We start from the raw sequence: 25,661 nt of genomic DNA on the forward strand, positions 1-25,661 counted from the left end.
GCATGGAGTCAAAAACACCTGTGCCTTCAATTTTAACCCACGGAGATAATTACCAACTTTGTGTGAAGATTTACAAGCCACAAGTGTTTGAGTTGAATGATAGTGAATTTATCACAGGGTGAAAAAGTAGAATTTTGGGGATTTAGAATGGGAGTTCAAGAGGCAAGATGGAGGAATCTGGGTGGTCTAGAGTAGAGACACGCTGTCTAACATAGGTGATAGGTATTGGAAAATTATTGTAAATAAAGTACACGTAGTTTTTAGTATAGAAAACTAACACTTCGCTGAGGACAGTCAGTGTGCCATGAACTGACCTGCCAGACAGACCTCAGTAGGTCAGAAAAAGAATTTATTAGATAAGAGAAAATAAACCACCTTGAGAATCAGAGCTGAGGAATCTTGACTTCTTCTTCGGTTGTGGGGCTGGGAAAAAAGAGTCTTTAATACCTCAGGAGCCATTTCAGCAACACAAAACCTGAGAAGGATCCATCCATCTTGGGAAGGTTTTCATTCTGTCTTGGTGGTGTGGCCCAGCTGAACGAGGTGTTCAGAAAGTGAGGTCGAGAAAGACATGGGATGTCCTTCCAAGCCAGAAGGTTGCACTAATGACCACCCTCATTGTTTTAGTGGTTCCCACATTTTGTCCTCCTACTTGTGCTCTTTGCTTGTAGAAAAGCAATCAGCAGCCAGAAGGCTCCATCCAGGTCCTTTCCTTAGGATAGTCCTTTCATCTCTTTCTTGTCTTCCCAGGGGTAAGAGAAGGGCAAACTTGATGCTTGCAGTGCTGAGCAAGCTGGATTGGGTCAGATTCCTTGTCAGTGAACACCACAGAAGCAGAAGATTTCCAAAGCACTGTTGCTCTGTCTTGAGGCGTTCAAAATGTTTAGATTCAGATCGGGGAAATGGATGCTGAATCCTGTGTGGGAGAACCATGTTCCCTTAGAAAGATTTGGGATTCTTCACCAAGCTGCATTTTGCACACAAAATAATAATTGGGTGAGTTTCCTGAGCCCAGAAATTTATCTTAATGCAGTATGTGCTGCTGAAGTGTTTGAGACTTTCTAGCAGGGAGAACTGAAAAACAGCATTAGGATTCAGGTTTATCCTTGTGACAGCCACCAAATCAAGCTACTTTTGAGATAAGACTGTGGATTTGCTCTGAAATTACTTCATTTCACCTACAGGTGTTGCAGCACTTGATTTCAAAATACTGATCTGGTGGTAAGGCCTCTACCACAAGTAAACATGTCAGCACAAGCCAAAATTAATATGACATTCATAATTCCACTTTCCCTTGTCATGCAGTGTTGAAGTCATGCAGATATGGCTTCACATTTCTTTTCTGTGCCATGCAATGAAATTAAATCCGAATGAGAAGAAAGCAACCTTGTAGGCATGTTCAATTTTGGCTCTGCCATAAGGACTCCAAGGTGCCTGGGTGAGCGCCAGGGCCTGTTGAGGTACCCTCACCTCATTCCCCTGGGCTTGCTGCACAGGGCTGGTATGCCAGGGCATGAGGGCCAGAGGTGCTGCCTGCTCACACACTATTTTTAGGGCAGGAGGGTGCAGCAGCTCTTTGGTGCTGATAGCTGTACCATGAAGGGGCACAATGCTCTTGCTGGCACTGGTGTCACTTTGTACAAGCTCCTTTCACGGTGGGTTGCTGCTCACCCTGCTTTGCTGCTGCCACCTTGCTGTTTGTTGCAGATGCCGTAAGTGCAGATGTGTGAAGGGGAGGCTGGAGAAATGGTGCCATACCCAAAATGCAACCAATATTTGCATTAACTGTGCAGCATTTGAGCCTTCTGGTGCTCATTATTTTCTTGTCTGATTTTTTTTTTTCCTCCTAGGTCTCTGTATCCCCTATTCACACCTCAGTGGGCTGAGAGATACCATTGCCATCTGTCTTTATTTTTCTCACCCCCCTGTTTGGACACCACGGTGTGGAGACTACAGGGAATGTGTAACACAGGCTGCCAATTTCATTATCCTTTCCCTCTACAAACATCCCCATAACTCATTGCCCCGCTCTTCGCATGGGATGACATACCTGCATTTTAACAGTGCTTTGGGAAGAGCTGTGTCTCCAGTATGCTCAGCACACAGCCCTCTTTTGAAGCCAAAATACAGGATAAGGCCAGGAAGGCTGTATTACTGCAGTTTAGAGCTGTCCTTGAAGAGATTTTTATTTGCCAAGCCCTAGGTTTGAAGTCAAGCCCATCAGATGCTCGGCATCCTCTGTAACCTCTGTAGGTACATCAGAGCCAGAGCAACTACACAGTAACAGGACACTGAAACAAATCTCTCTCTGCTGTCCATCCCCTTCAATGGAAACAGCACGATGCTACAGAAGCTGTGGCATCTTTCCTTGCAGGAGTCACAGGGATCACCACAGCCTGATAGCCTCTTTTGATGCTGTGAATGTTTTGGAAGAAAAAAAGACAGAAAACAGCAGTGAGAATTTGAGCAGACAAAAGTGTCTCTGCCAGATAGTGAAAGCTGGGATAAAAAAACATCAGAGTTTCAAGCAAGCATTAAATACTGCTCTGGAAGATTTTGGAATATACAAATGGGTGAGGCAAGGTCAAAATGGTTTAAATTTCTGGAAAATTTCTTTTTACTTCAGATGAGTAGAAAGCAGTATTAGAGACAGGGTAAGCAAAAGGAATAGCCTGCAGAATGAGGAATTAAAAAAAGGGGAAAAGAGGTGCTTTTAGCAAAGGCAGTGACACAGCAGAATTGAAATATGTGCACAACAGAGCCTGGGCCAAGCCTGTGAGAAGACACCTTGAAAGTCTCCATGGCAGGAGCCATGGACTTCAGCAAAGGTGGAATTTTTCTTTTTTTGTGTTGGGGGAGTAGGGGCTTTATCATCCTGGCAATGGATGCAATGACCTCTCCATAAGCTTCCCAGTAAACAGATCCCCAGGACAGTCTTGTCAGCAAGTACCAGGGAGCCTGTGACTGCTCTTTTCCCTCTCAGAGCATGGTAGCACGGCTTTTGAGGATTTGTGCATCTTTTCCCTGACAGGAGCAGGGTGCAGAGGGCAGGTTTGGCAGTTCTGGGCAGGGGTGCAGAGAGAGCACGAGCACCAGAGGGTGAAGGTTTCATGGGAGGTGATTTCTGTGTGCTGCCTGCATGTGGCTGGGTGAGGGTCATGCCAGGTGCCCCTGTGGTCCCACTTCTGCCACAGCTGAGGGCTCCCAGGTTCTGCAGTGCTGAGGAAAGCCCTGTCTGGCTTTGGACATCCTCATCTGGAACACAACACCTGGCAAACAAAGCTTCAACCCATGAACTGCCTGTTAAGCAGTTTTAGGACACCAAACCTTGGCCATTTTCATGGCCACATCTGACAACCTGCATATGGCTCCCACTTCATTATACAATCTGCAGGTGAGAACTTTCAAAACCTTTGGCAGGAAAGGTTTTGATTGATAAATGCTGAGTGTGCAGCATTTCTTAAAGTGAATGTTTTGAAAGTCTCTGTGTAAGTAAGATCGATTTCTTCCATACACAAGAAAAGCCAAGATTGACCATGGTGAAAATAATGTTGCACTAGCAACAGCACTCAAGCCTCCTGCAAAACCAAAACGGCAGCATGGATGTGCTGTGCACTGGCCTGGTTGCAAGGTGCTTTTTGCCTTCCCACTACCAGGAGGAAGGGAAGCATCCAGCTTGTGACCTCTTGGTGTCCCTGTGAGCACTGCTAATGGGTAATACCAGAACTATTAGTTTTGAAAGCTTCAGTTCATGCTCCTGCAGAGTTTATGATGTGAATAAAGCCAGAAAGACAAAACGCCTCATCGGGAGAGCACAGCAAAGAGTGCAGGAAGCAGAGGCACGGTGAAAATGGACCTCGATAGGGGACTGTGTTGTCATTCCTCAGAAATGATGAACCAGTCATGCTCTCCCTCCTGCGAGGAGGTGGCACAATGGGTAAGATGGATATACTTGCTTTTAAACACTTCCCCCCCCCCCCCCCCGCCATTGTTATTATTCATTTCCTCTGCTAAGTTAGAAATAATTACCTCAGACATACCATTAGTCATTTTATGACTGGCTTATAAAAGAAAGAAAGAAATGCAAGCTCCAAATCAGGACTGGTAGGTGCCTGTGACAAATACAGGTAAGGAAACAACAAATATTTTCAGCAGAAAGTTAAGAAAGAAGGACCAATAACAAAGAAAAAGGCCATAATGGACAAGCACAAATCAGAGACACAAATGTCCAGGCAGTCAGCAGTACTCTAAGGAAGTCAAATTTATGCTACTATAAGTGTTCATTTGGTTTACACCTTACCCATTGCAGACATCATTCCCAATTGTAGCGTAGATAACTATGGCTGGATTGTCCAACAGCTGGTTTCTGGCCAAACTAAAAGATAAATATGGAGCTGTGTTATTGGGGAAATACACTCTCAGTGTCCGAATCACACACCATGCTTGTGTGAGATCACATTTGGAAGTATTCTGCTTGGATATGGCCAATACTCAAATGACTGTGCTCCTATGTTTGTGAGAGGTTTTTTTGTTTTGTTTCGGGTTTTTTTGGGTGGTTGGTTTTTTTTCCCTCTAGTTTTATGTTTTAGTAAAGTGACTTTTCCCTTTCACTGTTCATGGACTTGTCTTTTTCACTGTTTTTCCTGCTGGCTTTCCATTTTCTTTGTGTTATTCAGAAGCCAAATCAAATAGTTTCACTTTGGGGCAAAGGCATGAATCAAGATGGGAATTTTTTAATCATAGATGGGAGAGGAAGACTAGGTTTGGCTGACAACTAAATCTATGTGTAGAATTGAATTAAAGATCAAATCAGGATGTGGTTTGAATCTCGGTGCTAGAGGGCAAGAATTCATTACTTCTTTGTCAGGATGAGAGAAAAATAAATCCTTTAGGACACAAACTGTATCAGTGTCAAGCAAACTAAATCAAACCCAGCTGACCCACAACACACCCAAATTCATCTGAAAAGCAGAGTTTCAGCCTCTCACTACTCAGTAGCTACTCAGTTATATCCATATGGAAATAACAGTGGGCCTGCCCATGTCTATCTACATTGCTACACATATTTAAGGGGACCCAACACACAGATTTATGGAAAGGCTTAGTCTCTCCCCTAAAATCACTGGAAATGCTCCACTGGCTTAACAGAGTCAAGTTCAAGGCCATGGAGATGATGATATCCACTCTTAAACCCAGTTTTCTTCTGTTTATTAATGTTTATACTAGAGAATAAAGCCAGCACTTCAGAGCACACTGGTCAAGGGAAGCTGTGCTTCTTACAACATTCATGGATAAAATAATCCTCACAGTGCTTTGCTTGTTTCTGTCAGAGGTAGAACTCCATCAGTGCTCCTGTACCTCAAGTTAGCTCTTGAATCCCATTAAGCACTCACCTTTTTATTAAAGAGAGGAGGTTTCCTGAAGAACCACCTGATCACACATAGAGGGAACAAGAGAAATAGTACAACATTGTTATAGTGACAAAAAAACCCTGAATGCAAAACCAAACTACATTGCATATTTCCAAGAATGTAGAAGCCCTAAAAGTAAAAATGGAGCAACAATTCCTCTCTGTAACCTTTTTAGGTGTTGGCACCAAGAAGTAAAGCTATACCCAGGGACCTGCTGCTTTCTTATCTGAATTGCACACTTCAGCCTGTAGAAAATCAAATACTTTTAAGTGCAGGGTTATTTGGATCTGGCTTTTAATCCAGATCTGGCAGCTTCTTCCCATCTGTTGAACATAGTAGTCTCCTGTAAACCAGCCAACCTGACTTGTCAACAGTCAATCTATTTTAACTTTCCCTATAAATTGCAAAGGGAACTTGTTCTCACTCTTCTGAGAGAGTGTCTCACAGCTATACCACGTTGGGACTGATTCAGGTCCTAAACATAGGCATCAAGTGCCATTTTTGACATCCCAGATTTTCCAAGACACCTGCAGCAAGGCTGGCAGATACATCACAAGATGCATGAGAGATTGTGCACTTCTGGAGAGGCAGCTGGAGGTGGGAAAGATACCATAAAGCACCTCAAAGAGCTGTAGACACCAGTGTTTGGGTTCCTGCACTGCTCTCTCCACAAGTGTCAGACTTTTTCTAAGTAGTATTAGGCCAGCTGCACTCCTCCCAAGATGAGTTCAAATTTAGCAATTCATCCAAAGGGTTGTATGAAAATCTTTCCTCCTTGAGGAAAGGAGCTGACTACACCTAAACATCTGTGAGCATCTGTAATATTTAATTTATGTTTTGAATGAGAAAAGCATTCCCATTTAGTAAAGCTTTTGTGCATTAAACTTATTAGCAGGTCTTTAAAGGCTGTGCATACTCATCCCAACCATCTTCAGCACACAAATCAAACTCCATCACCTGCAGTACAAGAGGGATAGCAAACAAGGAGCCCAAACAGGCTCCTTTAGGCTTTAGTCAAGATGAGACTAGGCCTGTGATTGCAGGAAGCTCACCTCATAGCAAGGTACAGAAACATAAACTTCAGAGAAGCAGATCCTGCAGGTCGTACTCGCTCTTATTTTTCAGTATTTTCACTATCTCCTCTTTTTTCATTCCTTGTCCTCTTTTATTATCCTCCTCCTTTTCCCAGCTCAATGCTTCCCTGATCTCTCTCTTCTCTTTTCTGCATTGTGCTTCTGAAGCTTGCTTTGAGGAGTAAATCCTGCCCTCCCTGCAGCTCTTGAGGGGAAACTTGTGGACAGAACATCATTAAATCCCTGCTGGATTGGCATGGGGGAAGAGATCTGAGATACAAACCCCTAAGGTAGCAATAATACACTTTGCATTTTAATAGTGGTGCCTTTGTTATTGTCACTCACAGTGATGCCAACCGCATATATCAAGGAATCCTTTATGTTTTAAATAATCCAGTTCTTCCAAGCTGAAAATGAATGTATCTATCTGCTGCTTCTCTCCTGGGGCTTGCTGATCCATTCAAAGATCCTGCCCTTCTATTGAGAAGCTCTTTTCAGCAGGGTAAGAGCCCCACAAAAACCTCAGAAACTATGGCTTGGAACATAACTACCAAAAGTTGGGGTTTTTTCCTGTTTAACAGCCCTTCTTTCAGTTAGAGCTGAACACCCTCTGTTAAAGCCATTCTGTCACAAGGCTCCCTGGACTGTGGCTGTGGTTCCAGCATAAATAAGCTAGTGGGACCTCTAGAAATGAAAATGTGTTTACAAAAAAGCAATAAGCTGTTCTTGGGTATGTATTACCTCCACAAGCATAGGTAGTTATAAGCAGCTCAGTGGAAAGCATTAGCACAGTTACAAATCAAAACATCAAGAAAATGAATGGGTATTTTAGAAAGGAGTTTTTATGGGTAAATTGAGTCTTCAGGGAAGCTTTTGTGATACAGGATGAAATCTGTGATGAAAACATTTGAGAGAGATAAGGAGACGAAGCAGAACAGTTACCCTTACACTGTTCAGTGGCCTGGAATCCACTCCTGGATCTTTCCTGCCTCTCTCTCTCTGTTGCTTTCTAAATATTCTCAGACTGCTGAGGGTTTTTTTTAGTTTTGGTTGAGAAATCAAGGTTGGGTTTGCTTCCAGTTGTGAGGGAAGGGTCCATCACCTCCAGAGGATAATGGGATTTTTTAAGAAAGGGAAGGCAGAAATCCTGTTAGCATGGAGGCTGGGGAAGCCTTTCTCCATGGTGAAGATGCATGTCCTGATAAGAGCAGTGAGGGAATGTCCCTTTGTGCTGAGTCTGACACAGTGCTGGAGTTTTTGGAAGGGAGCTGGACAGGAACATTGTTCTTGGTGCCTGGCTTGGCTTGCCATCCCTGGGCTCTAGCTCTTGGCTGTGTATCTCCCCCACCAGATCAGCATCCTTTCCTTGCGCACATGTGAAGCTGTGAAGCATCATTTTCAGAGGAAGGTTTAGGTGTCCCAGGTGGGGTTAGGTCAGGCTGTTCAGCTGTTTTCTTTATTGACACTGAGGGTAGCTTTTTAAATCCTCCCATTCTGGGAAACTATTACACCAAATGAGGCAATAAAAGTGAACCTTTACACTGTAGTGTCAGTGTGATGATTTAGAGAAGATATCCTGAGATTCTTCTCTTGCTGGTAATTTTTCCCTTTTTAAATTCACTTCTTAATTTTCTGCAGAGTCTTTTGCCGTGACACAGGCTCACCTCTTTTTATATCCTGCAGGTGTCTGTAGTGTAAGTGGAAAGGGGATATATGGAGAGAAAAACGAATGATGAACACAGTGAGAGATTATAAAAAAATCTACAAGGGAATTGGGGAAAGGAAGCACATGAAATACCACTCTCATTAATGTAAAAAGAGCAGAACAAAATAATTAGGGTATCGGGCTGAGGTGAATTGGATATAAATGAGAAGAACCATTGGCTTAGTCATCCATGACCATCTAGTTTGGCACTTTTTAAAATTCTGTCTCACCAGAAAGGCCACCTGGAGGACTGCAATGATGGGAGCCACTAACTCTAATGCCTTGCAAGTTACAGGCAAGAAAGCCAGAAGCTCCTGACTGATGGCACCAAAGATGTTGTAAAACACTTTCACAGCAGACTCCAAGCCTCAGGAGCACCATGTGTGCCACAGGAAGGAGCAAGGCATATGAGAGGCATTGCCAGTGTCATTGGTGCTGCCAGAATGCAATTTTTAAGGTGAAAATGCCCACCTGAGCCTGGTAGTGATCCCTGCTATATCATAATACATGTCTGTGCAACCTCTTCTGCCTGGTAAGATCACAGACTCACAGAATCACAGAGTTTTTAAGGTTGAAAGCAACTTCTGGAAATCACCTGGTCCAACCCCCCTGCCAAGGCAGGATCACCTCAAGCAAGTGACACAGGAACACATCCAGGTGGGGTTGGAATGTCTCCAGAGAGGAAGTGTCCATGAACTCCCTGAGCAGCTGTTCAGTGCTCTGCCACCCTCATTGTCAAGAAGTTCTTCCTTATCTTGAGGTGAAACTTCTTGAATTTTATCTTATAGCCATTGCTCCTCATCCTGTTGCTGAGCACCACCAAAAGACTCCAGCACTGTCCTCTTGGCACCTGCCTTAGAGATGTTTATATGCATCTGTTTGTTGGAGGTGGAGGGCTGGGGCAGATCCTTTCTGATCCAAATTTTTTTTCAGGAAATTCCAACCATTTAATAAGTTTCTAAGTAGTTCTAGAGACAGCAGGGCTCCTAATTTGTAGCCAGCATGAATCATCTGCTGGAAAGGAAGAACATCCCATATAGCCAAATTATCTACCCGAGGAAAATAAATTTTCCCAAGCTTCTGCAGCCAGTTTTCTGAAGCATGAAAATTAATTAAATACAATAGAAACAAAAAGGCATAATCACAGCATAATCAAGTGTCTTTTAAGCCTGCTGTTAGGGACATCAGCTAATCCAAGCCACAAAAGCTAACATCATAAAACTCAATTTATAAGACTACTGTCACTCATTCATACAACCCCTCTGACAACTCAGGATTTCTTGTTTGCCTTCATTCCTCTGGTTTAAGATTTTCACTCCTGATAGCTTTTTTTGAAAAAAAAAAAAAAAACAAACAATCCCCCCAAACAGAGGTAAGTTTAATGAAAACCCATGTTCTTGTACCAGAACTATCCTTCAGTTTAAACTATTCTTCCACCTCTGTTTATGCCTCAAAGGAAATCAAATTGGAAATACCTTTTAATTAATGCTTTGATCAAATGTCAATGTGTTGTATTATCCCTTCAGAAGTGTCCATTGCCCCAGTCCTCCCCAAAACATTTCCCTGTGTCTCCATCAAGGTCAGTCCTCCTTAGGTAAACAGGACCAAAATCTGAGGTCTTATCAGGACTTGTATGAGGAAGGACTGTCTCCCTGTCTCTAGACAAAATGCATGCCTGATCCATCTTGCAGCCTTACTCTATTTCCTCTTCTACCCTGCACACTTGATGGTTTCTTGGAATTTCTCTTTGCACCCCAATGGCCCTGCCCCTCCACCACCTCTGGCTGATGGGCCACTGGTTTACAGAGAAGTCTCATCTTTACTTCTTTCATCCACATTTTGTACAATTTTATAGCATGTATTTGCTGCAATTCCTGCCCCTGCTGTTCCCAGGCTCATCTAAATTATTCCTGTGTAAGGATGTGCCCCACTCCAGGATGGTTAATTTAGCATCATTCACAGAAGCCATCAAACACGGGCCTTGGTCTTTGCTCTAAGGTCACCACTCCAAATGTTAAGCTGCATTAGCCCCAGGAGAGATGCAGGAGGGACATGGCTTCACTCTTAAACCCACTGCTCTTCCCTGCTTAGCTGCTTCTCTACCCACTTCTTATTTCTTGTAGCAATCTTCCTCTTCTTCACTGCATACTGGGGTACCATGCAAGACACTTTCCTTAATTCTAGGTAGATCAGGTCTGCTGCATATTTACATGCATATTATACATATAGGTAATGCACATATATATTTAATGTGCATATAAATGTAATATATATGTATATATATTACATATATTTGTATATATATGTGTGTGTTTTTAAATAGAAAGATGATGTGCGCCAGCCCCACAAAATAAATTAATCAAAACCCAACAGTGTTAAGTTTTGTTTATGTCTCTGATTACTTACTAAAAGTCTGTTCTGAGAGCACATTAGGATGCCAGCCCCACTGGGTTAAGTAAGTGCTGAGTTAAGTAGGTGCTGTTCTTTATTCTTCCATAAGAAATGCATGCAACTAAGAAGGGGCTTCTCTTTGTTCCTGACAGATGTTCATTAATGCAGCATCAATTATCAGCACTGGTAATTTCAATAATAATAATAATAATAATAATAATAATAATAATAATAATAGTAATAAAGAAGTTTAAAGAAGTTAACATACCATTTTGGGAGATGTTCTGCAAGTCTCTGTGATTACAGCGATTTCTCTTGCGTAAACGTAGATACAGAGAGTCTGTCCACCCTCTGAAATAAATGGAGAAAATGCAAACTGCTAAAGTCATATGATAATGATGAAAACACAGTGATATTAAAAATGAAGTATATTCTTGTCTCTGCAAAACTCAGTACCCCAGTTATGTATATGCTTCTATTTCACCATCTCTCTCTTTTTGTGGCCATAAATCTTTTTAATCTTGAACAGGGTGGCCTAAAATAAAGCAAAGATACCTGCTCAGAAACTGTAAACTGATGAAGAGTTTCTCTGACATTGTTCCATCCAGGAACAATGCTTTTATCCTGGTCTTTCAGATAAGGCATTTAAAAGCCTTTTTGTTATACATCATTTATCAAAGCAATTCTGTTGGTTGTTCACAAATTGACTTTTCAATTGGTTGTTATGGAACAGTAAGTAAAAGAGAAGAAATATTGGCAGGGCAATCATTTCCCAATATCATAAATCTTGGACAGATTAATCTGAAAACAGGTTACGCTAGGCTGTTATAAGTTCTCTCCTTTATTTTGCACTGTGGAGAAAAATGAAAAAAAACCCACCAAAACAAATTAAAAGGATAACAGCCCAGAGGGTGATGAAAAGATCAAGCTCCCAGCCATGAGTACACAGTCATTTCTATCTGGGCTGCAGCTGTTTGTTTATTTGTTGGTTTTGTTTTATCTTTCAGGAGTGGAAGAGATTAAAAACTGAGCACTGGACCAAGGCTATCACTGACAACTTCAGGGGCAGTTCTAAGCTCTGATCACTCGTGAGCTCCAGATTCTTTGGAGCCCGGACAAGTAATGTGTACTGAGAGACTGGCCATTGTAACAGATTTTTAACCATCAGTTTTGCCATGGCTCTGATAGAGAAGGCTGCACAGACCTTTCCTGTTGGCTTGTCACGTAGTAAACTGCCTTAAAGTAGATACTGTGTGAATGCAGCTGAGGCTGAGGGCCTGGATTTTGCACGGGGAGAAAAAAAAGGAAACAAAAAGTGCAAGGATATGGTGCCACGGATATTCTTCCGGGAAAAAAAAATGTTATTCTGCCAACTTTTAAATTCTGCTGGTAGAAAGCCTCTTCAGCTTGACCCATGCTTGGTTTGGCATTCAGCTGTATTCCTGACTTATCCAAGACATAAAAAATAAAAATTATCTGAAACTTAGGTCACACCAGGCATTGGGTAATGATTGATTGTATCCTACAGCTCTTCCAGTATTCAAAGGCCTTTTAATGCTGGCCAGAGAGATGATTAATAAAAAGTTTGGGGGTTTTTTTGTTTGTTTGGGGTTGGTTTGTTTTTTTGCTTTTTTTTTTTTTTAATTTCACAGTTACAACAGCAGGCATTTCAAGGTGTTTTGTGTTTTGGACTTTATTTTCCTTCCCTTCTGGCAGGGAGTTTATTTTTTTCCATCTATGCCTGCAACCTTCGCCATCCACACGAGCCAAACCAACACAGCAAATTAGGTCACAGACTCTTTCAAATTCTCCTTTTGCTATTTCCCTCTAAATGTGTTAAAAAAAAACCAAAAAAAAAACCATGTGGGAAGAGGAAAAGAAAGATTTCCTCCCAGTAGGGAACACTATGAAATAACCATGGGGATACCCTTTATTCTACTATTTTCATCAGCAAAAAGGAAACATGAGGAAAAGAGGAAGATTAAAAAAAAATAAGAAAAGAGAAGGGCTGATTTTTGTTACTTTCAGCAATGCTTTCCTTCCCATGGATTTTGTAAAAAAAATAGTTTATCTTTTATTCCTTTCGGGTTTTTCTCCATCTAAATTACAGTTTGACCAATTCTAAAACCTACGCTAAAACCTACCCTGAATTTCAGGAAGACTTGCTTATATATTTAAAATATCTTTTAAAACCCAAGATCCAGGGTTGATCTTGGTTTTAGAAAGAGCAGATGCAGAGCTGAATTGTATTTTTCTCTTTCTTTTCAAGCACTGCTTTGGTTTTTTATCTTGCTCTGTCTCTGAGACCTAGGGACTTGCTATGGCTTGGCCACCCTGTCTGTTGGCTTACCCAATGGTGGAATTGAGAAATCCAGTGATCTCTGAGAACTGGGGCCAGTCAAACTCATCACTGAAAGCCATGGGCAGATTAGCAAATGATTTCTGAAAGAGAAATTTTAAAATCAACATGGTTTCACCCTCACAGACATAAAATCCTCTTAGCAATTTGAACAGTTCTTAGCCAGAGCATTAGCCAGACAACAGCAATTTTAACTGCCGTAGTAGTGGTAACTATGTATGCATATTCTTAAAATGCTGGCTTTTGTAAGACAGGCATATGAAGAGATGGAGGAAGGAAAAACAGGGAAGATATCTGAATTGCAGCTCTTGGTGCCCTTTTTTCCTGAAAGTGTACAAAATTCCTCCTTATGTGAGATGGTACTGCAGGTGCAGACCCCCAAGGCAGCAGCTGATTGCTCCAGCATCCATCCTGCCCAAAGGTGTGTCAGCCTTGGGCACAGGAAGAGATGACAGCGTGATGTCCCCAGAGAATATGGCAAAGGCATAATGTCAAATTCTCTCAAAGCTTCCCTGCCCTCTACAGCAGGATGAGCTGAGAACAACCAACTCCCTGAAGACCTCTGCCTGGTCCTCACTAAATTTTGGGGATGGCAGTAAAGCAACAGGGTCAGAAAGGCCTCTGAGCATGGCAGGGACAAGGGAGAAAAGCACATCATCTGGCATAACCTTCCTGTGCAAACACATGCATCCTTTACCCTTCTCTGTTTTGCTGATATTGGTCCCTAATGCTTTTTTACAGCGACTCCCCCTGTGAAAGCCTCTTCACAGATGCAAGCCATGTTGCACATTCAAAACACAGTGCCCTGTTCTTTCCCACTTTGTTTTCTGAAAGTCCCAAAATTCATGGAAGGTTAGGAAAATAGCCTTGATAAATTGTGCCACCTCAGAAGGACAGAGCATGGAGTAAATTTCCAGCTTCTCCTGGTCTGGGGTATGCTTGCAAAGACAAATGTATAAATCCAGTGTGCTCATAAAGAGGAAAACTGCTGATGAAAAAGGTAATAACCAAAAGAAGGTCAAAACATGAAATCAGAGAACCTACAGGCTGGTTTAATCCATATAATTTATTAGCTTCATTTTCTCTTCAAGCAATTGTGGGGTTTCCTTAAGACTTCACTGCTATAAACAACAAGCAGGTGGGTAATTCTTTATCCAGGAGGGTGAGAGTAACTGAAGAGCTAGAAAACAGCTAAATCTTGTGCTCCCCACCAAGTTCTAATTCCAAGAAAATGATTGTTTAGGAATGGGAGCTGTACTTGAGGCTATGGCTTGAGTATGTGTCTAAGGGTTTTGGCTGTAAGAGGATGGAGAGAGATGCAGGGAAAAGGGAGGAAAGGCCAGTAAAGGGGGGATTGTGGGGGACAGGAAATCCTGAAGCCATGCTCTGAGCAGTCTAATGCTCAGCAGATGCCAGTTTAAAGCATGTAACAGCACATTTGACCCACTTACAGCACATCTGCATTAGCTACCGAGGTGAAAAGGGGTCTGTCTTAATTATCCTTCAGTTTGTTCTTTCTTTCTCACACATGTGTCCTTGTGTGTATGTGTACATACTTATAAAAATAAAAAACATTCATTTTTTTAGGGCTGCAGGGAAACTTCAAATTTGCCTTCTTCAAATCTGTTCGTTTTGTGTGCAAACAAAAAGTACTTAATCCAAGGGCACAGCTATGAGCAGAAGTGGAGGGATACAGCATAGCTTGGCCTTCTGCAATATTTTCCTCCTCACAGGTTAGCATTAGAGGTGAGAGAAACAGTCACTAGGACAGAAAAAACCCTTCAGATATGATCTCTTATAAATGACACATATATTAGAGTATAAAAGAGATAAAAATTATTTAATACTTTTTAAACAAATAGTTTTATGAACAATTCTCTCATTATTTACCATTGGCACTCCAAAACAATATATTCATTGGACAAGTCCCAGTAATTTCTAACTGTTTGGTTTTTTTTTCCCCTGCAAACTTGGCTTAAATATGAATTTGCCAGAGCCTAATTGAGTTGCAAATTGATTTGAAGAGGAACGTTTGAGCCCAAAATTACAGTTGCATTTGAAAACTGGATAAGCATTTAGCATTGACACTATTCCAACAAAGCACTTAAGGGCCAGACTTTTGAAGATATTTCAGGTCCAAAGGGTGAAGATGAGTAGTTAATGGAAAATTCAGAAGAATGCTGAACCTTAAACTCTGCATTGATGTAGTTTGGAAAGTACAGCCTAACAGACTGTGTTGCTTAGTCTCAGATGCAAATGTGTCCCACTCTAGAGGTGCAACTGTGTTGACTTTTGCATAAAACTCTCTTGAGCACAGCCTTGTTTAAATACCATTCTCTAGACTATTCTGGCTGAGAAACCAGCTTCAGCCCACGTGCCAGATTTTAGCAGAGAATCAGTAGAAAATTCTTCCAGCCTAGCTTCAAATGCCATATTTCAGCATCAAATGCTTTAGATGGGTCTCATTCCAGTGAACATCCTCCTCTCTTAAATGTGTCCTGCCTTGGAGCATGGGGCAGCCAGAGCCATGGCTGATGCTGAATGCACACATGCCAAGCTGTGCTTAAATGGAAGAAAGTTCAGGGTTGCTGTGGCAAGAGATTTTCAGAATCAGAATACAAAAGGGCACTGGAAACCTCACACTCATACAAGCCTTTCCATCCTGAAAATCTTAAAATCATTGAGGTATACCTTAATTTGAAGGAAAATTGGATGTTTCTTTTTATAATGATTTTAATGCTGTTCAAATACTGGTGAGAGTATTAAGTATCACAGACAACTTTATTATTCTAAGAATACAAATAAGAAAACCTTAGGCTCTTGAGAAAAGCACAGCCTATCTTTTTAAAAAGCAAAAATTGCATTTCTGCTCTGTAAAGCTTCAAGGGACAGAGGTTTGAAATTAGCAAAACTATTACCTTATTTCCCACAAAATGAAATGTCTTAGTCATGACAATACAAGCTTGGAGAAACCTGCCTGCATTTCTCTGGATCTAGGGGAATGCTAGATAATGTTTTTAAAAAGATTTGCACACATCAAACTCCTGGGTTTTTTTGTAGTGGTATGAAAAAAAGAAGTCAGTGGGATAAGTGTTTGGAACATCATGAATCCACATTTAAAGAAATTATGAATTCTGCTAATAGGAAATAAATAATATGAAACAGTTACCTTAATGATATCTGAGAACCCCTTGAGTTTGTGGGCAACTAGGTATCTACTGGACTATGGATAATGTAGGATTTATTTTTCTCTTTATTCAGCAACAAAATAGAGATCCAACAGTTTTAAATTGCATCTTTCCAGAAAGGGAATTATTTCCATCACATTTATAAATATAGTGATTTTACCTCAAAATAAAAATATCTCTAAAATGAGATATGAAAGTTGCTTCTATTCCAGACACACAACGGAAAAATACTGTAATTAGTAGCTATTTGGAAGTCAATAGTAAGCAGATGGACAGAGCAGCAGGAGCACCATATCCATCACTAGACATACTAGTGTTTTCAACATGAGCTTTCTGCAAAAAACGTCTACCTCAAAAAACCTCTAGTACTACTTCTGCTTTCCTAGGCCTTATAGAGTGCATGTCTACTGCATTACACTTTACTTTTAGCATCCAGATTTTCAGGTTAAAGCGTTGAACATTCAGCTCAATTCTTGCTGAAACTCTTCAAAGAAAAATCTGGCAGACCCAAGAAAGCCAAAATAAAGTTGACTTGACCCCTTCTTAGAGATGTGTCACTCTCTTTGTGCAAGACACCTGTGACTTCCCCTATATAGGGAAGAGTGGTGGTTTTTTTAGTTGTTTTCTTTCTTTGATTGTTTCAGCTGGAGAAATAGCATGTCCAAGCTGCAGTTTTCAAAGATGTTTCCACCTCATAATGGGTGTTTCCCACATTGAGTAATGCCTCCATGTGCTCCTTCTGGGAAGAACCTACTCTGAGAGGGATGCCAACTGTTTATGTGATGGACAACTAGGTAAAGCTTTGGAAATAGCACTGGAAAACAAGAGTGCCCCCTCTGATATCTACCATGCCTGGGGACTTGATATGGAAAAGTGAATGACACAACTTGATGCATCCTGTACAAAATCAGACATATAACAGCAGCATGTCCCCCTGCATAACCCCAGATTACACTGGGGGTTATGACCCTTACAGGGCAAAGCTAAGAGGGCAGTAAGTTCCTAATTAGATCAGGAAATCCAAAATTCAATGTATAGCACCTTCCCAGCAACGCTCTTCAAGTCAATGGCATGGACATAAGAATTCCAAAGCTTTTCAGCCCAAATCTTATCTTGTCACCCCTGTGCTGAACATCCAGCTACCCAGACAACATCCTGAGTGAATTTCTTATTCACACTCTCTTTCTTTCTGTACTCATCATAGGATCTCCTTTGCAAGGTAGACTATGCAAAGCAAAATCAGGGAAAACAACCATTCTGCAGAGCCTTTTAATGAAATACTCAGCATCTCTCCTAAAAAATTATTTCCTCACCTAATTAGCTTTAAAACTGGAATTAAGAGCTGCCACTGATGTGGTGCTGATTAGCAGATGGGCCCACAGCATTGTTACCAAGCTTAAATTTTACTTTACACCTGTAGATGTAAACACTTGTAAATGTAAACATATAAAAGGATAAATATAAATAAGAAATATGTGAAATATAGAAAGCATATAAAATGAATATGCAAAAATATAGAAAAATATTAAAGTAATAAAATAATACACAGAATAAATCTAAATTAACAGGCACAAAGCTTTTTTCTGTACCCATGATAAAAAATCTGCACAGGGCAGGGGTAAGGAAGGGCTATTTGAAATTCCATGTAGAGGTTTGAGGTTCTATTGAAATGAAAATTAAAGCTTTGAACGTGCTCTAGTATTGACGGTGGATAAAACCATTTGACAAACTAATATTTTTATGCGTCTTATCAAAAAATTTTGGGAGAATCAAAGCCAAGTGTCTTGAGTTAGGCGGCACAAAGGAACAGCAGGTACACAAAGATGATGCCTTTTCCTCTCTTCGCCAAGGCCTAACTTCAAATTCTTGCTGTGGTCCCAGATTAAAGATGTTTCCTGTAAGATTAGGACATAGACTCTCTGCACTCTCTCTGTTCACAAAACCATCTCTGGATGTGCTTCATAATTCTCCTTGCGGGAAGCCTCGCACTGAAAAATCATTGAAGCCAGTTAATTTGTTAACTAAGCCTAGAGATGAAGAATATTTTCCCGTGGCTTTTAATACAACACCAGAGACAGCAATATTGCACCTTCACAACCCCAAGGCAGTTAAATTGCTGCTGTTGACATCCTCCACAGAGAAAGCAAGACACAGAGGACAAGGAAAAGGAAGAGGCAGTGATAAAGTCAGAATGAGTTCAGAAATGGTATTGCCAGTGCTTCTGTGCTCAGGTGACAGCTCTTGCGCTCATGGTGAGCTCCAAATTAAATAACCTTTTACTTTTGCTAGAGTTTAATCACAGATAATAGGTTTTATACAACTGAGATCTCTGTATGTCTGCATTAATATTTAATTGATGTATTTTTGCCAGGTTGGTAGGAAAGCTTGGAAATAGTCCTAGAAAAAAACCTATTTGTTGTTTCCTATCCCAAACCTCACATATATTTTTTGGGCCTTACAGAGAGTGCACTAATTCCCTCCCCATGCAAGCTGCTCTTCACTGATCAGACAGTAACAAAGAGCCTCCAAAACTCACTTTTGTAATCTGTACTCCAACTTCCAGCCTTGAAGCTTGTGCCTTGGCATGATATTAGCAGACCTTGACCCATCCAGCTGGTGGATCAGCAAGCTTCAAGCAAGAGAAATTCTTTCTAAATCTTCATTACAATGATAATAAAATGCTGACATAGTCTAAAACTGGTCTTGCCTACATGGCTTTACTGCCAGCCTTACTGTCAGAATCATCCTTGCCATCAGTATTATGATCATCTTTATTAGATGAGATAATCTCAATTATCATTAGTGGTAATTTATTATGTTCCTCATCAGCTCTGTCATCAGTGTCATTCGTCTAATTGTTGTTCATAAGCATTTAACAAAGAAAAACAACGGCTAATCTGCAACATTTAAATCAGCTCTGGGAGCAAAAGTGGAAAAAAACCCATGAAACTCTCAGATCCCCCCACAGCATTGCAACTACCATCAGTCTGGGAAAATGGTTGTTCTCCAGGAAATGTCTGTAACCTTATTCTACAGCCACCAGTGAATGTGTAGAAGGTTTTCATCAGGAAGGGTGGGCAATGATGATCTATCTGCTACCCCCTGTGCAACAGACTCTTGGGCAGAGAAGGACAAGGTACAATCCTCCCTGGCTAGAGACTGATAGGATAGGAAACAACAGTGAAGGTTGGGAACATAACTGCACATTTATCTCCACCCCATAATTGCAGTTTGCTGGAATGATCTTTTCCTCTCAATTATTTCATTACATGCCAGTGATCTGCAAGAGGCTCAGTATAGTTCACAGTCAGGTGCATTTTGTTTTTGAAAATAGGAAATGCTGGGATAACCACCCAAGGATAGACATCAGTGTGACAGGGATATTTTATGGTCACAGGAACTCTTCCCTTAAGGACAAATCTATTATAAATACTTGGATGACCCTCAAACACCTGTGAATGCATTTGTTCAACAATCCTCAAAACCAGAACACTGGAGTTATGAGACCTATTTCACATATGCCACAGGATGAGGGAAAACAATCCAGGGCACGTCATTTCAAAGCCAGATTCCTAAAGCAGAAATTCCCCGGCTGTCAGCAGGGTCACTTCTGCAAACACCCTCTCAGCAAGGAGCCATCCCAAGGAGGCTGCTAATGGCAGGTCTGATCCCACAGACAGCATGGGTCTCCTTGAGCTGCAGGCACGTGCGTGGAAAGCCAGATGTCCTGGTTTGTGTGTCTGGCACAGCACCGGGACACTGCAGCCAAACTCTTCCCTGACCCAATTGCACAGATGCCGGAGGAGCGGCAGCAGCACGGGGCTGTGCTTTTTTATCTTCACAGGAGCAGATGCCAGAGGGGCCTGATACACGTGAGACCATAACTACAAATTCCAGTGCAGTGAAGCATTTTGCACTTGTTTCCCCTTGGCAAGCCGCAGCACAGCAGAGAGAGCAAATGGCAATCAGTGGTTTTGGCAAGCTGAGCGTGGTTCCTCACCGCTGACATCTGTGTGACGGTCATCCACTCGGGAGGGATGTGGAAGTGAGCGCCGGCCGAGTCCCCCAGGAGCACGACCCCTCTGGAGTCTGCACCTGATGGATGCATTTTGTTAGTCACATGGGCAGAAAGGGCAAGCTGAAACCCAGCTTGGAGAGTGCTTAAAGAGGAGCAGCAGTAGCAGCTGATGGAGTCACAGGGTGACTGGCTACACCACCCTTCACGTGGCTTAAATGTTCAGACACTGCAATAGGATTTCACTCCATCTGCAGCAGAAACCGTCCAACAGGCATTTGCCAACAACCCTAGAGAAACAACTGGGGACTGGGCATGAAAAACAGGGGGAGGTCTTGCTAATCAGAAAAGAATCCTGGCTGTATTCAAATTGTGTGTTATTTCAGCAGAGGTTCTGCTGTGCAGACAGTGTTTATTTTTGCTATCCATAGATTATGCATTAAAAAGTACTTAAACATTTAGGGAAATCGGATTACTCAGAAAATTGCTCAAAGCTCCTTATAACAGAACTGGGTGGCGGATGTGCTACTCATACGAGTATTTCTGCTAGAACAAGCTGTCTGGTTTATAATTAATGTCACTTAACATTTGTAGATTAGCCTTTCATCTAAAAATGTTGAGGAGTCTTGCCAGGCAATGGTTCATCCCCAGGATACTGATTTCAGTGTGAGGTGAGGTGAGTGGCAACTGCAGTCACTGCTGCTTTGTGAGGCTTTTATTTGTGCAGTGTGGGCACACAGGCACCCACCCACATCATGGTCAGGGAGATCAGCTGATGCCATCACTTCACCCCTTTAAGGCCTTATCTGGAAAAAAATGTATGCATTTATGGCAAGAGGTGAAACTGGACAAATGCAAATGTTAAGCTGCTTGCCTAAATCTCAAAGCCATTACTCTGGGTTAGTCTTCAGGCACCAGAGAAGACACAGAGCTGACATCTCAGTTAGCTGCTGTCCCCAGTCTATGTATTCAATTTCATTACTGAGCTGACTTTTAAGAGGAAATTACCAGCAGCCTGTGTTTTACGAGTTTCATCTTTACCCATCCTCAAGATCAAAAAAACTCAGTAACTTTGCCCTTCTCATGACGTTATAAAGCCTATTGTCTTTCCCTAGCCTTGTGAATGTGCAAATATTGAAATATTTATAAAATTAATACATAAGACACATGGTTTATTGTATTGACTCTAATGATTTACCTTTGCAGAACTTCTCCTCATAGGGAATTCCATCTTTTGGATCCACACCCTGTTGGAGAAGAGAAAGGGTAGATAAGAGTACCTGTCTAGCACCTGAAGAATGGCAGTGCAAAACAGGGGCTGAGAATTTAGTTATTCTTGAATGTTTGCCTGCAGGAGGCACTGCATCATAATAATGATGCAGTGACATTATTTTAATAAGTATATGTACATTTTAATTAATCATATAAGCTATAATTTAAATAATCATAAGCATCAATAAACAAACTTAATAACAGCTAATAAAACCAGAATAAATAAAAAAGGAACACTTCTAAACTAAATCAAAGACTAAAGAGGACAAAAGAGAAGCAGCAAATAGGAAGGTATGACTTCATTTACTTACCCATATGCCATTGCAGTTAGAGTCACTTTTTGCATCCCAATTATCAGGACTAAAATGGAGAAACAAAAGGATAAGAAATGTCACAAAAAAGAATTGGGAAATCAGATCCCCAGTGCCATTTTCCATCAAAATTAAAAAGGAATTAGAAATTCCTTTCTGCATGGAAGGGTGGGGGTTTTTTCCCCTTTGGATCTAGGAGAGGAAATTTTTCCTAGCAAAATGCAAATGCAAAATTCAATATTAATTTAAAGTTAATACTGGAAGTTGCTGAATTAAACTTATCCTTTTAGTCAGTGGCATGGTTTCCCTCCCCATCTCTGGTCTGTCTGACCAATTTTAGTTGCAGGTGTTTTAGAGAAAGGAAAGAAATTTGCACCACCCCTGCAAATGAGTCCCATCCTCGTCTTGATCATCCCCTCCCTCACAGCAAAGTCAAGCAACAAGCAGTGATGTGCTGTCTCAGAGTATGGTCACAACAAAATCTGGAGCCCATTCTTCTTGAATACACAGTTAATAAGAAGCCTTTAAGGTAATTAAAATCTTTACCGCCTGCCGGGGTACACGGTTGTGTTTTTGTCGTTGCAGTCTCTGCCTCGCCAGTGATAGCCCCTCAGCGTCTAAAGGCCAGGAGAAACACACACATAGGACAGCATTATTGCTCTTGCACTTTTAATTTAAAATATCTAAAATGAGAATCTACCTCAAGGTGTAGGAATGAAACCCAGTAAACAGGCTGTATTCCAGAGTCCCTTTGCTAAGCTTTAATAAGTGACACCTAGCATGCTTTGGTGCAGAAATAAGACAAGTTGGCAATTTATTTTTTGTTTAATATGACTTTACTTCACCTCTTATTAATTCAGTAAACAACCACTCAGCAGCAGAGCAATTTGCTTCTTCAGGGAGCACAGCTTTATGCGTGCATTTCCCCAGGTGGCACACGTGAATGATTGCTTTTTCATCCAGGAAAAAACTCAACATTTTATGACAAAAAAACCTTCCATTCATTTTATTCCTATTCCTATTTTCACATGAATGGATAAGGCTTTGCAGAAAGTAGGAGGAATCCCAGAGACATCCTCATTATCAAGGGATTACTGTACCAAAGGAAAAGCTTTGCTTACTGGGAAGGTGCTAAATTTATCTCCATCAAAATCTTCAAAAGGCAGTTTATTTCTTAGAACACTGTAAAAAACAAAAACAACCCCCATAGTGTTAACATATGGAAGGGAATCTATTAAGAAAGTAAAAAACACAGTGAAGTGTACAGAACAGATAATAACTGGCATGATATTCACTTCTCTATATTCAGTTGTGCCTCTGTGCTTGTACTTCAGCAAAGTGATCCTGCCCAAAAGAGCAAATCCTGTATTTCAAAATCCACTGACTGAGCTCTGGAGGTGAGGCTCCTGTATGGCTTCAATGTCAAACCTGCAGTCTCTAAAACAAACTAGGACAACAAATCTGTAGTAAAATTTAGAGAGGGGGGTTGGTTGGTTGATTGGTTTTGTTTTGTTATTTTTTCTTTTTTTTTTAGCTACAGAAAGAGGAACGTAAAAACCCAAAAGTGATGAGGGAGAGAGAGTGCATGAGGGAGAGATCAGAAAATCTGAGCTCAATATATGCAATCCAACATATAAAATTTCATTCCCTTCCACTGTCTGAACTCACAGGGCTCAAACTCAGCTTACGTATCCTGACTAACACTTCAAAAGACACTTGCAAGATTTTTCATGTCAATCAACCCATTCCAAATAAACTCCTGATATTTGCAGTTTCAGTTAAATGAGCAGAAATAGGTGAGCAAGTTAGTCTTGGCAGTTGAATCAGTCAAATATACAGCTGATAATCCTGATTTATTCTTAGACCTGCTTGACTATTCCTCCAAGTCATTGGAGTACATCGACAAATACACTTTACGAGCAATTGCCCAGCTCATGTCCCTGGCCTTTCTTAGAAACTGGCTCAAAGTCAGCACTGTCATGAGTTGTTTTTCCTCGATGCCATCCACCTAACTTTCTTAAACCTTGGGATCATTCTATGCTTCGCAACTGCCATTAAATTTGGGTTCCTCACAGAGTAATGCAGGTGCTGGTGGCCTTCCTGCACTGAGCCATGGGCACCACAACTGGGTGAACAAATTAGGTGAAGAAGTTTCTTGGGCTCAGAAAATCTCAGGAGAAAGGTGGCTTCCTCTTGGAGATGTCACATCTGTGAGAATGTCACATATTTGAGCTCTGGGACGTGCTAAAATTGAGCAAATGGTTTAAGCACTAAAACAACCACAAGGATCCTTGTGAAGAATATTACTTACCTGAACTCTGTGCAGGCTCCTTCTGTACTACCTAGACAGTGATTTTATAAAGGAAACCAACACAAGTAAATATGGGAAGCTTTGCTAGCTAAGGATGACTTTGGAAAGGAGCAAATTTACCATGTTCTGTTTCTGGTTAAGGACTGAAAATGTATACTTACAATTTAATCTTCTCGCAGAGGTTAGCCAGAAGAGGAAATGCACACACACTTGAGAATCCCATGAAGCTTTTCTGGAGAGGAAGAAAAATAAAAGTAGATGGATGCATTAATTCACAGGTGGTGTAGCTCAGGATATTCAGTGTCAGTAAATTACAGGGCTAAACCATGTATTTTCTGCCTAGAAACATCCAAAAACTCCAATGATGCCAATAAGGATGCTACATGCCAGAGGATTTAGATCTGACACAGCAGTCAAGGATTAAGGCTGAGTGTTTTACAAACCAAGTATTCTTGCTTTCAAAGACCTGTAAAACTTGAAAAGAAAAAGTTCTGGTCTTCTCTCTGTCTTCTCTCATGTAACCGGTTTCTGTTTTATTCTTTGTAAAAATTGCTGTTCTCGTGTTTGGTTAATGACACACCTGACACAGTGCAAAACTAGTGAAAGCCACACACTTGGAACCATGAGTCTGGTTTCTACATGCCAAAGGCCAGGGACAACTCCAAGAAGAGGAGGAATGAGAGGATCTGGACTGTGCATAGAACACCCTTGATTTTTTTGAATGAGATTTTTTTACCTGGAAATCTAGATTTTATCTTGGCCAAACCTGTAAGTTGTAAAAGACAGCTGCTGCTAGAAAAACTAGAAAACATTAGTAGCCCATATCTGTGGGCCAATCCAGTTGATGTTCCAGGTACCCAGGAAGCTTCAGAAGCTGAAAGAGACCTTCCTAATGAATTGTGTTGCATGGGCAATTAATCCCACAAGCACACTGCTCATGTGGCTTCACTGTAAGTTCAGCTGGTCTTGAAACACTGAGGGTGCTCAAGTGTTTCAGAGGGCTGATTCGTGCCCAGCCCAGTTCTCTGCATTCACTGAGGCTACATTTACCATGTAAATATGAAGCAGATGAGCAGATGGGCATACTCATAACTTTATGCAAAGAAGGGTAATTGTTTATACAGACACAGCACTTGAAAGCTCTGTCCTTGGACCAACTGCCTTCTGTTACATACTTTATATACACAGAAAAAGAAGAGTAAGCTAGTCCTCAACCTAATGATATTACAACCCGTGCCCATCATGAAACAGAAGGTAAAGCTTGGATGCAGCAGGCTTGGAGGCCTGTGGAAGGTTATTACACGCCACGTGGGTCTATCACACCCCCAGTGTACACAGCTCTGAGTGACAAAGGAGAACTTTGAGGCAGCACAGCAAGGCAGTGAGGCCAAGGAGCATAGGGCGTTGCCTTGCAGCTCCAGGGAAGGTGTTTGCTTGGACAGGTAACAAGAGACTATGGAAATATGGGTCTCATGCTGCCCAGAGCAGGAGGTCAGGCACAGAAATACGCCACAGCCAGGATCTCAGGGTGGAGAGGAGAACTGGGCTTGTGGAGAGGAGATGGAGCCCCTAGTACAAAGGCTGCAGCCAACATTTATGCTCGTGGCTGAAGTGATCATGCAGCA

At 41.4% G+C, this 25,661-nt stretch overlaps 1 protein-coding gene across 1 annotated transcript in view; it reads right to left on the reverse strand.

The window, feature by feature from the left end:
• AOAH (acyloxyacyl hydrolase) overlaps window positions 1-25,661 on the reverse strand; it is a 72,753-nt gene that overhangs the window by 16,036 nt on the left and 31,056 nt on the right. Inside the window, exons 6-15 of the mRNA XM_054273355.1 lie at window positions 24,198-24,268; window positions 22,847-22,907; window positions 22,272-22,342; window positions 21,726-21,774; window positions 21,341-21,389; window positions 20,128-20,222; window positions 12,931-13,022; window positions 10,849-10,931; window positions 5,394-5,430; window positions 4,301-4,375 (exon numbers count right to left, since the gene is read on the reverse strand). Of these exons, the coding sequence (XP_054129330.1) occupies window positions 4,301-4,375; window positions 5,394-5,430; window positions 10,849-10,931; window positions 12,931-13,022; window positions 20,128-20,222; window positions 21,341-21,389; window positions 21,726-21,774; window positions 22,272-22,342; window positions 22,847-22,907; window positions 24,198-24,268 (683 nt within the window). The remainder of the gene's footprint in view (window positions 1-4,300; window positions 4,376-5,393; window positions 5,431-10,848; window positions 10,932-12,930; window positions 13,023-20,127; window positions 20,223-21,340; window positions 21,390-21,725; window positions 21,775-22,271; window positions 22,343-22,846; window positions 22,908-24,197; window positions 24,269-25,661) is intronic.

Source organism: Melozone crissalis, unplaced genomic scaffold (genome assembly GCF_028551555.1).
Source record: "Melozone crissalis strain CALT ecotype California unplaced genomic scaffold, PUWL_Pcris_2 ptg000016l_1, whole genome shotgun sequence".
NCBI lineage: Eukaryota > Metazoa > Chordata > Aves > Passeriformes > Passerellidae > Melozone > Melozone crissalis.